Raw genomic sequence first — 12,680 nt, forward strand, 5'->3', positions numbered from 1 at the left:
TGTATACTTTAACTGATACAGAACTTGATGTCTTACCCTCATGTTCTTCAATAAAAGGGAAAAGCTGTCGTTCATGACTATTAATTAGACTGCGATGACGTTTAATGCAGACGTCCTATGACGAGGAATTAGCTTATGAATATTACAAGTCAGTACCCTCACCATAGTAGGATTCGCTGACTGCAAGGGGAGTTCAGACTCGACGAGACTGCGCGTGTTAAATCTCCAAACACACACAAACGGGCTTGAGAGTATGACAGCACGGGAGTGCGCTTTATTAAGACTGCCAAAACTTCCAGGAAACCTTTTACCAGAGAAAACATGGACCTAAGGATCTAACTTATTCATGTTACCATGAGAATAAAACGCGGGACAAGCAGAAAGCTTTTAAGAAGGACTTTTATCTCTGGGACTCTGGCAAAGGTGCGCGCTCGTTTTCGGGACATCAGTGAAACGCAGCCTTAATGTTTTTAAATCTGTTTTTTTAGCGGTTTAGTGTTAATGAATGAGAGTTTCTAGTCAGCTATGTCGTTCCCGGCTCCCGTGGAGACGCGAAAGTTCACCCGCGCGCTCAGTAAACCGGGCACGGCGGCGGAGCTACGGCAGAGCGCGTGTCAAGCGGTCAGGACGTCAGTGTTGGTGGTGAGTATCTCAGTTGTGCGCGTGTCCGCGGTGTGGTAGTGGGGAAATATCTGTACTGGTAATCTACAGGTTGTGAGTTCGACTCTTGTAACATGAAGTCAATACACTGCGCCATCAGCTTGAGTGACCATTAGGGTTAAAACATCATCTTGTTCATTTGAAGACACTTGGAGCTTTTTACCGGTCATGTCACTATTCATCATGTCCACTCCACATAAAACCAAACATTAGATTTTTCAAAATAATTAAATGTTTAGATTTCTATAACCTCCTAAGATTACAGGCTTTGTTTTTTTTTTTAAAGATTTCTTCCAGCTTTGGAGTTAGGAAGAACCAATAAATATAATAACCAAATATTTTTCTTTGATCATGTTTGTGTACAACAGGTTCCACTTACACAAGTGGTGCAAACAACCAAAAATGTGATGTCCACGTATGTAGAAAGTAAAATGTAGTAATATATTTCATTAATAAAATCGGAGTATTCTTTGCCGTTTTATGTATTTAGAATTTATATGACTAACTTTTCTAATCAACACATATTTAGTAGCTTTAAGTCAAAGTAGTGTGGTCACTAGTTGATGGAAGCATGCACTTTACTTTTTTTGCACATTTTTAGTTTTTTTTTTTTTTATAAACCTGGAGGCTTGTGACTGTCCCATAGACTACAGTTTAATTTTCACAATCAAGCCCAGAGAAGAATGATTGAGGGTGGAAACAGGAAGTGTGGAGGTATTGTGGTATAGTATAGTGCATACAGGTATGGTGGGCTGCTAAACAAAAGGTTGTAGGTTTTATCCCACTTTATAGGTGCCATAAAGATGAACTTCCATTGTGCCCTTGTAAGAGACTTATCCTTAGGTTACTGTTGTAGAGGTGTTTTTAAAGGTGCCGTAGAATGTAAAACTGTATTTACCTTTTCATAGTAGAATAATAACTCAGCTTTTATATATATTTATATATATATATATATAATAACAGTTCTGTACATGGTAATAACATATTGTAAGCCTCAAACATGATTGTTTCCCTCTTTTATGTAATCCTTTTGCATGCAAAAGACCGCTGGAAAACAGGCCAACTGTGACGTTACAGTCAAAATGTACGCCCCCAAAATTAAATTACACATGAAATTAAGTACAATGTTGTTACAATGCTAAAAAAAAGTTAACGTTATATGCTAGTTAATGCTATATGCTAGCGTTTATCCTGAGGTTCTAAATGTTTTGAAGGTCCATACTGAAAAAAACACAAACTTACCACTCAGAAACATCCATTAACAATCTCCAAACAATTGATTATTCCTCAAAATCTGTATCTTTGTCTGATACAGACTCAAACATAAGGTCTGTTTTCACACACACAGAGCTACTGAATGAGCTGCTCTGTGAAACAGCCAATCAGAGCAGAACTCAATATTATTATTCATGACCCTTTCAAATAAGGTAAAAATAGACCATTTCATTCTAGGCAAATCCTAGGGTTGTAAATGGACATGTGAAACCATCTCTAGATATTTTTTGCACTTAATAAACCACATACCTTCTATGAAGATATCAGAGGACAATTTAACAGATTTTATCAATGCATTCTTTGGCACCTTTAAGATATAGGAAGGTGTACTCTGTGTAAGGATCTTTTTAGGTGTTAGGAGTATTGTAGCGCCCATAAAATCTTCTTGAGTATTTTAGAGATCTCTTTTTAACTCTGTGGATGTTTTGAACAGAATGTGATTTGAGTCCAGACTTGTGTGAATGAGTCATGTTAAAAGTACAGCTTACATCAGATACAACACACTACACAGTATGCCAGTTAGCCAAAGAAGTGCAGTTCACATCAGAGCACACTGCACTGGTTACCATACTCCACAATACAGTGAAATGCCATTACCGGTGTGACAGAAGAACTGAAAGTAATCTGTGACATTTGACTTCTTTTTCTTGTCTCATTATCTTTTCGACCTGCCAAAAGTCAAGACATGTTTCACTTAAAACTCGGTCACTAGTGCTTTACAAGATAATAAGCAGATGAGCAACATACCAAGGTCATGTGACAACTGTGTTTGGCATACTACTAGAAATGGTACCATTGCATGAGTACAATGTGCAAAGTTACACATACTATATTGTTTGAAGTAGTATAGATAACACTGTGTACTGTAGTATAGTAGGATGTTCTGGATGGGATGTTTATGATTAAACATACAGTATCAGAATCAGTGAATTTGACTCAGTGACGGATTGTGCTTGTACACACTCATACATTCCTGCGTGAAGCATGTAGATACAGTGTGAAATACAACTCTGTGTTTGTAGTATAATAGAGAGATTGTGTCAGATCTGTATGACTTGCGCTCTCATAGACCTCTGGATACAAACGTATTGTGTGTATAAGGCTCAAGGGATCCCACAGATATGTGTTTAGGCGTGTGTAACTATGTTTGTATTCACTACACTTCATCTAAAACCAGCGTTGGCACAGTAAATCACTGTGGTGTATGCAGTGGGATAGATGTAGTCAAAGATTCAGACGGGACATATCCACCATCAGATGCTTTACTGTGATCTGTGCTTTCCGTAAAATGCTATTTGTCCCCCCAAAAAGATTTGAACATGCGGTGGTATGGCACCACAAATTTGACTTTTTCTAAAGATAATGTGATTGTAGTAAGTGCAAAACCTGTTACATGGATGCTAGGTTGTTGTTTGGTGGTTGTCTCATTTAAATTTAAATACATAATTTTAGTGTAACCTTCTAGCAAAGAAATGTTTCTCCAAAGCAACTTACAAAAGTAAGAAGAAGAACAAAGCAATTCTTTCAACGGTTATCTTTTACTTGAAAATTGGACCAATGAGGAATAGTGGAGGTGAATGAATGGGAATGGATTTTGTGCACTTTTGTGACTCTGATCTATAGAATGGAGTGAAAATAATTCACTCTTTAACTTTTGGTTTGTATAGTTATCATCAATTCTGTGTTGGCATATCCTAAGCTGGCATGTATTTTTCTTAAGCATCAAAGTTGTGTGCACACACATGTGCTGAAGGTTTTGCCCGAACCCTTAAGCCAATCATAAATCAGTTCCCATCACTCCCCCAACACACCCACCTGCCTTATGACATCACTAAAGTGGCCCCTCCCTGAATCCCATACATGTGAAGGCATGCAGAAGCCTGAGTAAATCAGATTAGTCAGTCGACCTCAGCAAAGATTTTCTGGCTGTTTAAACTACATGAAATATGTCCATCTGAGTAAACCGACTAAATATACATCATCTAAAAATGACTTTTTACACAATATTTTTGATATCCCCGTTTAAAAAAATGTCAGGTGGTACAACCAATCATTGTCTATTTCCAGATAAGTTTTAATGCGCTCCCTGTGTCATGCTGATGTTTGTTTAGAGGCAATTTTCTAACTATACATTTTAGAACAATAATTTTGAAAAACATAATAACATTTATAGCAACCTAAGCTTGTATTTATTCAAACAAAATTATCAGCTAAATTATAAGTTTATTAAAATTATAAGCTTAATGGTTTTTATTTCTTAGGGGCATTTATAGCAGCCACACCCTTTGACTTTCCGGTTGCACCACCTGACTCCCAAAATGAATTTACATTTAACAGACTTTTCTTTGGATGCCTACCCATTACATTCAAATACAGAAAAAAAATTACTTTAAAGAAATCTACAAACTTTTCATTCAGCCATAAAGACTATGGACAACAGTTTTCAATTATCCTAACATGCCAACAACTACTTATATTTGTAAAATTTGTTTATAGTAGAGTTTTTGAACATTAGGAATGCCAAAGTATACTATTTAGAATTTTTTGATAATTTAAACACAATTTTTAACAGTTGCCTAATGTTGGATTCACACCAAATGCGGTAGAGGTGGCAAAACACGCTATTTGCACGTAGTTGGACACTTGAATATTTTCGCGCGTGAAATTCGAGACATTCATGCGGAAATTCGCTTCAGGTAATCACGTCACTACTAGAGCAAGCTCCTGATTGGTAAACACGGCGAGATTTTCCGCCAAGGTTCAGATTTTTCAACTTTTGCGTTTCCCGCAGCAACGCACAATTTGCATCCTTCGTGCGCTAGTTTGCGATGTGGATTCGCGTCTACCGTGCATAATGCCTCATTCATGCAGCGAGACCTCCAGATGTGAGACCGTTTACATTGACTTAACATTGAAATCACTCCCGCTTGACACCTCTACCACGGCTGGTGTGAACGCAGCATTAAACTGTTATTTGGTACGGACAGTTGCCCCGTCTGGCATTTTACAAGTTAATGAATGAAAAAAGTTTACATTTTACAAGTTTATTCAAAAATACTGAAATTTTATTTAATTAGGTTCAATAAAATAAAGTGTTTGTTTGTTTGTTTTTATTTGACAATAAAATTTAAAATCGATACAATCAAGCCCAAAAGACCTGTTCATACAGATCTTAAAATAAACTGTTGAGGATAAAATACACAAAAAAGCCTCAGGCTTATTTTTATTGTGGTCCTCAAGTGACACATGACATGTCATAAATGTTTCAAGTTATTGTTTTAGTAAATAATGCCCCCGGACACAAAAATATGCGTCGTGTCATTGATCCATAATGTACACAAAAAATACACAAATGTATTTTAATTTATCTATTTATGAGGATTATGGATAATTTAGTGCAGTCATTATCATATGTAACATGTCTAAGTGTTTATTATCTTTTTGGCCTCTTGTGTAGATGAATTATTCATGAGTATTAGAGAGTAAATAGCTGAAGCTCAAGGCTGGTGGTAACAGTGAGGTTATTTGGTTTAAATCCTGCAAAGAGTTAAGTCAAGTTAAGAGCTTTTACCCTTGGGCTGTCGACACCTAATCCCAGCATGCATCACGGGCATTATACTTACAGTGTTTCTGGTTATACTACAGCATTCATGCATAACTGAGCATAACTGTTGACATGTTTGACATTATATTTCAGTTCAATTTTAGTTAAACTATAGTGTTTTCAATTTTAGTGTTAATATGAGTCTTTTTATTACCTAAATAAAACAATTGTAGGCAATCAGACTCGAATGTGCTCCTGATCTGGTGGAGCCAGATATGAGCAATTCCATGCAAATGTCAGCCATACAAAAATATAAAGTTTTTACCAAAAGTTTTTAACCATCTCAAATGTCAATATTTAGTGGCCTAAATACCAATTCGAGGTCTTAGTTTAAGAATTGCTTATATGTAAATGTTCTATTGGCTGCTATGTCATGTATACTTGAAGAGAGAGATTAAGTTTGTAACTGGTCTAAGACTAATGTGTAGTAGTGGTAAGAGAGTATTAGGCAAGACAAAGGGACTGGCCATCCTGCTTCTCACTATTATTTTCCTTCTGCCAGTGTTGTATTGTTCAGTGTGACCTCCTCAACGCCACTTCCTTCCTCATGAACACACAGATCATATTACAGCTGCCCACCGGCTCACAGGAGCTGGACATAAAGCTTCTCTTCCCAATCTATAAAGACACGCACACTGAAAATCTTCTTGATAAATAAGAGGGGTCATCTATATAAGTGCTGACAACACTGATCCTGCTATCATACTGTAGTAACATTCAGATCAATGCCGGAAGTTGTCTATAAGGAAAGGCATTCTCTTATTACTGATCTCTGATGTTGTTTCACCACTCCATGATAAAGTTCACCTTTTAATGCTTAATTCTGTTCTGTACACACACACTTCATTCATTTTTCTTGAGTGACAACCGCATTCTACAACCAAATAAACTCCCGCAAAATTCAGGTAGTGACAACTTAAAGAAACTCTGCATAGTGTGTTCTCAGTTTATGCTATTCCCCATATTCCATGATCGTTTAAATTAACGATCAATCAATGGAATAATTGTTAACTAATAGTGCAATAAGCCTTTACTGGAGTGGCATACTGTAGCCAATGACATGAAAGTGTATGTAAATGGCAATCAAAACGCCAGCTTTCTCACACAAATTTGAATATTTTTTTCTCTAAATAACATGCTAGTGGGATTGCAAAATGAGTCAATGTGGTGTTTTGATAAAATCATCAATTTGAACTTATCTCGTAATGAAGTTATGAGAGTCAGTTACAGTTTACAGTTATGTAGTTTTTTACCTTTAAATAATGTCTCTAAAATTATTTCAGTGATAGAACAACTTTTAACTGGACAAATTGTACTGTTGCTGCAACCTGAGCAGCCTCCTAGCTGCTACAAGCACACTTTGAAAGTGGCGGTGGAGGGTAGGAAACACAGCACCACCCCTCCCCCTGCCTGCAGAAGAGTGTCTGATACCAGGCACTGTTGTGCTTTTTAACCACATGGGGGAGCTGTAAGTCGTTTTTACATGGAAACTACATAGTGTTGCTTTAAAAAATGGCCTCTTGTCTCCTTCCCTGTGTTTAGCAGCGTTGCTAATGCTAAGCTTGCAGGCTTCCCTGAAGATGGTCTTTGCTTTCATTCTTTATCGGACCCTATCTAGGGCCCTATAATTTCTGCGATCACGGAATCACGGAATTGGCTAATTAACACAAAATCTAGTATTAACGCGGAATTTCGCTGAATTTTACATATTTTGAAGAAAATTATGTTTTTGTGTGGGAGACGAACGTATGTCTGGGCGAAATGCAGACCAGGGGAAGTAAATCTGGGCGACACGCCCCCTCCCGTTGTTTCAGACCCCCTCCAAAACACTGAAATCATGGCGAAGCGGCTCTCCATGACTCTGCTTTCGTCAGCGAAAAAATTAAGAAATTCGACGCTAAGCACTTAGTTCCGATCAGGTCTCACATGACTTTTATGTGACCGGAGAACTGTTATTTTGTAAGTTTTGTCAAAACTCTGTTCACGGTGAGCGCAAAGATACATGCACTCTCTCATCCACGTCTGTCTCACTGCACCTCTCACACGTGCACGTTTGTGTATAAAATATGGATCGCGTTTCGCTGGATTGATGTGTTTAAGGCACTTTTGAAGTCACCACTGCTTTGACACCTTGTTGTAGCCTCCTGCAACAACACTAAACAATGCATTGAATTGAGTTGTGTGTGTGCGCGCGCATGTGCGTGTGTATGTGTGTGTGTAAATGCACTTTTTATAGTCATTAAGTAATCCTGTTATCCAGTTTTTCCCCAAATCATTTACATTTTAATCATTAACATTAAAGGCACACTCTTTTTATGACTTAAATAACAGTAAAGGGTAAAAAATATAATTGCCAAAAATTAAAACGGAATGTGCAAAAATTAAAACGGAGAAAACGGAATTTGGGAAAAAATAAAACGGAATTTGGGAAAAAATAAAACGGATTTTATAGGGCCCTACCTATCAGATCCACTGCAAATGCCATTTTGTTGCGTTGGCAGCCAGCCTAGTCTAGTTTAACTTATGCATGATAGCTTATTTTTTTCCCTGCTGTATGTGTTTTGCCCAGGCATCGCGCACAAGGGCATGACCTTTTGACCAAGTTTTATCAATTTAATTATTATTGACAAGTAATCGAAGATCAACATCCATAGTGTGTACATAACCGAACTGAACAACTAGTTGTTGATGAAGTATTTAAACATGCATCATGGACATGACAGGTCTCTCTTCTGAAAAAATAAATGCCTAGAATTAGGGCTGCACGATAAATCGCATGTGTTTGTCACGCGCATCTCATCAGTAATGCCGGTTCCTTGATTAGTATTAAATCGCCATCAGCTGTTTTCAGATGGAGCAGCTTTAACTACACAGAGCCGTAGTTCACTGACAATCGGGGCAATTTTGCATTAATTATCAGGGACGTATCGCCTGCGATATATATGCGATATGGCCCAGCTTGTCAGGGAACTACGGCTCTGTGCAGTTAATGTCGCGCCATCTGAAAACAGCTGTTGGCGATTTAATACTAATCAAAGAACCGGCATTACTGACGTGATGCGCATGGTATCGCATCCGATTTATCGTGCAGCCCTTCCTAGAATTGGATTAAGTCTTCTGTATGCACGGTGCAGAAAATGACAGAGGCACGAGTGTTTGCTGACTTATGTTGCCAGATCTTGTATGAAAAATACAACGAACAAGAAAAACCCAATAATAAACCGAAATACTTTCAAATGCTTTACCTCAAAGATAAAAATATTGGGACTGGCACCTTCACACTTTAATAACACCAAAAACCCCATCGCTTCATAAGCCACAAGCCATAAACGGTTAAGCGCCACAACAGTATGACACACTTAACAGTTTTGTGTTAACATGGAATGCATAATCATAGATTTTACTATATCTTGCACACAAGTGTCAAACTTGAGTTAAGAGAGAAAGGTGATAACCAACATCATATACAGATTAACCCAAATTAACTTGGGTTGGATTTTTTGTTTTTTTCTCTACTCAAAAATTTCTCTGCAACTCTGACTTTGTTCAAGCTGCTTCGTGCAACAAGCCACTGGTTATCTTTATCTAAGTTTGCTTTAGTTAATTCACTTGATGTCTTTTCAGCTTGAGCTGAGTTTACTTAGCTTCCAGTTAAGTTTACAAGAACTGAACTTGTTCAACTTGATTTGTGCAACAGGTCAGTGTTTTGCTTGACCTCAACTTGAGCTGAGTTTACTTGACCTTTGTTTTGGTTGAGCTCTGTTTAGCTTGGGCTGGGTTTACTTTGGCTGATTTTGCTTGAGGTCAGTCCATTGTGACACAGATTGTTTTCTACCCACATATGTTATAGGCTTCAAATCATCCATATGTATGCATAACTCTGTTGTGAATAAGTTAACATGGTTATTGGTCTTGTGACTCTTTTATTTTCTGTTCTTTATTTTTCCTTTGTCTCTCTCTCTCTCTCTCTCTCTCACACACTCTCTCTCTAAAAAAGTGAAAACAAGAGAAAAAGACAAGACATGTGCTTTGAAACGTAACTTTTTAGAGAGAGTTAAGAGAGTTACCAAGGGGGTTAGTGAGAGAGTTAAGGAGTGAGTTGCCTAGTAATTGTGTGCACTGATGCTGGGACAGGGCTAGGGTTGGGAATCGAATTTCGATTCCAATTCTGGAATCGGATCCATAAGGAAGGAATCGGATCCTTGTAATAAAATAAAAATTTCGATTCCACGTTTCGATTCCAGGACCGCACATTACGTGACCTATAGCCATCTGCGCGCAGTGCGCAGGACCGTCGGCTCGGATACTAAAAGTCAGTCAGTTCGCAATCGCACGATGGACCGTACTGGAAGGGCAGGAAGGCGCTCAAAAGTGTGGCAGCATTTTGCACAGTCAGCAAAAGACAAAGCGAAATGTAATTATTGTGACACAATATTATCTTGCACGACGGGTGTCACCAGCAACATGGCAAAGCATCTGCGGTTGGTGCATCAAATCGAGTTAAAAAAATGCACCGTGTTTGATGCGTTGCGCACCCCGAGTGCCGACTCTGTGCACCCCGAGTGCTCTTCAGCCGCTGCCGGCAGAAGTGCGGCTGCAGCGTCGACACATGATCCTACATGTGAGACGCCTTTTTCCCTCGCTTTAAAAGGAAAACTCACGCAGGAAAAAACTGTGACAGGTCGGTCACAACATTTATAGTAAAAGGGCTGCATGCATTTTCTGTCGTTGAGTCGCCATCATTTAGGTAGGTGTTACATTACGAGGGAAAATTATTTAAAAATCATTTAGCCTAGCCACAGCAACATAAAATCAGATATGTTGATTTTTCTAAATAAAAACTGTTAAGTTCTGGTGGCAACTGCCTTTGTTTGCACTTTAAATAAGTTAGGGTTAGGGTTAGGGTTAGGGTTAGGGTTAGGGTTAGGGTTAGGGTTAGGCACTTTGCACACTTTATTTGATCGCAGACAACAAATGTTGTATATTAAAAGCTTTAATTTAGAAATTATGCGGCTGTTTGTTTTTATGTATCCTCCTTTTATGTGTTCAGGTGTAATTGCACAAAATAAATATTTTTGATTTATAAAGGCTGGACTTTTATTGCTTTTAACCCCTTTGGAATCGAAACCAAGAATCGTTTGGAATCGGAATCGATAAGCGGGAATCGAATTTGGAATCGGAATCGATAAATTTGAAACGATGCCCAACCCTAGACAGGGCTTAACATAAAGGATGCCTTATGGCCTGGAGCCAGCGTGAGAGACTTTGGGCCAGTGCTTCGCCTTCATTCAGTCACTAAAATATATTTTCTGCCTGTGTCTGTTTGTCTGTATGTATTATAATGCAGTGTCACCATCAGGCACATTTTAAGTAGGGCTGTCACAATGCATCACGTTTCCAATAAAAAATATCTGTCTATAATCGATTCTGAATCGCACACTGCGATTCTGTGTTTCATGAACAGCTTGTGTGTGTACTATGGCTCTTTGATTAGTAGGAAGTCCTTATCAATCTAAAACTAGAGTTTGAGTCGTTTATAATGTGCATTTAAAAAACCGACACTTGTCAAAAACGATAATTCAAAATATTCTTTATTATCATGAAAACACTAGAAATAATTTGAGGAACAGCAATGTAAATATGCTTATAGATATTTCCTGGAACAGCATTTGTAATGGTGGTACTTCTGTGGCACAAATAGAGTTTCTGTAGGAGAGCGCCCTCTGGCTTTTGGATGTGGCGGCATTTCACAATAATTCATTAAAAGGACCCTTCACCCATTTGCATAAAGCTTTGTATAGTTAGAACCCCAGTCATGTTTTTGAATGGTCATGCATCATTTCCTCAGTTGCCGCTGAGACAGGAGAAATACAGATTTAAGTGTTGCACTTCCTTCTTCAATGATGTTATTTTGCATCATTGAAAGAAGTAAGTCCAATATCTTTGTTGAGGGAGTGAAACTACAAACACCCCTTTTCTTGGTCAAATAGGCACCAAATTCTAAATGTATGTTACATTTTGACTACAAATATGACGCACTTTCAATAAAGATTAATGTTTATACGGGTGAAATGCTCTTTTAAAATTTCTTCAGTGAGAAAATGCGCGTTTGCATGATTAATCGTCCCAGCCCTAATTTTAAGCGTTGCGAACGATAACTTCTCAGCAATATTATGAGGTTTCTACTACCTTATTGGTTGTTGTGGACACTGTTGTGTGTGTTGCATTAAGATGGCAGCGGCGCAATTATTTAACATTTTGGAAGCATAAATTTACTTGGGTAAAACTCAACGAAGAAAAGATGCAATGTTTGCACAGTTTGCCGTCAGTTTCGCCACGAAGCTCATGAGAGAAGCTGACTGCACATACGATGCATGTTGTCAAAAAGGGTTGCCGATGACCCTTACGGTGCATTCCAGTGATTCCCGTACGTTGATTTATTCGTGGCGCACCGCCACAGAATCAGTGCTGGCCACCACAAATAGTTTTTTCATGATCCCCATTTACATTTATATTTTACTTTTTAAAAACGTCTTAATTCATTGTTGCAAGCACCCAGCGCGCCCTCCCTTTCTATGTTGCATGCAGCGCGCGCCCCTCTCTCTCTCAATTTTCAATTTCAATTTAAAGAACTTTATTGGCATGATTGTGTCACTTACAATATTGCCAAAGCATTATACATAAAACAAGAAACATACAATGACACAATATTAACAAACATTAAGGTGCAATTAAGCTCTCTCTCTCTCTCTCTCTCTCTCTCTCTCTCTCTCTCTCTCTCTCTCTCTCTCACATGAGCGTGAAAAGGTGGCGGTGTTTCAATGTCCGTTCCTCCGTATACTTTCTTTTTCGCGTAAACGTCAACAGTCACAGATTTTACTGACAGAGAAGACGGCGATGACTTGACGAAAGGTTAGCATTAGTGTTTCCCACACACACACACCCGTTCTCTCCCTCTCTATAATGCGATATGCCTGCGCACGTGTTTTGTAGTAACTTTGTGTAACAGTTACTGTGTATTCTCTCATATTTCTGAATTTGCACCCAATTGTCTGCGCTATACGCGACAATAAAACTCGCATTTAAATAAAAAGGGTCTCATAACAAGACATTGATGAGAAGAACATCAGCAGTAAGACTT

General features: G+C 38.3%; 1 protein-coding gene across 2 annotated transcripts in view; it reads left to right on the forward strand.

The window, feature by feature from the left end:
- Positions 1-217: 217 nt before the first annotated feature.
- Positions 218-12,680, forward strand: part of LOC135782704 (dedicator of cytokinesis protein 9) — a 108,375-nt gene continuing 95,912 nt past the window's right edge. For both annotated transcript variants that reach the window (XM_065293166.2, XM_065293168.2), the window contains exon 1: positions 218-642. In XM_065293166.2, the coding sequence (XP_065149238.1) occupies positions 526-642 (117 nt within the window). In that variant the 5' untranslated portion in view covers positions 218-525. The remainder of the gene's footprint in view (positions 643-12,680) is intronic.

The sequence above is a fragment of the Paramisgurnus dabryanus genome, chromosome 15 (genome assembly GCF_030506205.2).
Source record: "Paramisgurnus dabryanus chromosome 15, PD_genome_1.1, whole genome shotgun sequence".
NCBI classification, from domain to species: domain Eukaryota; kingdom Metazoa; phylum Chordata; class Actinopteri; order Cypriniformes; family Cobitidae; genus Paramisgurnus; species Paramisgurnus dabryanus.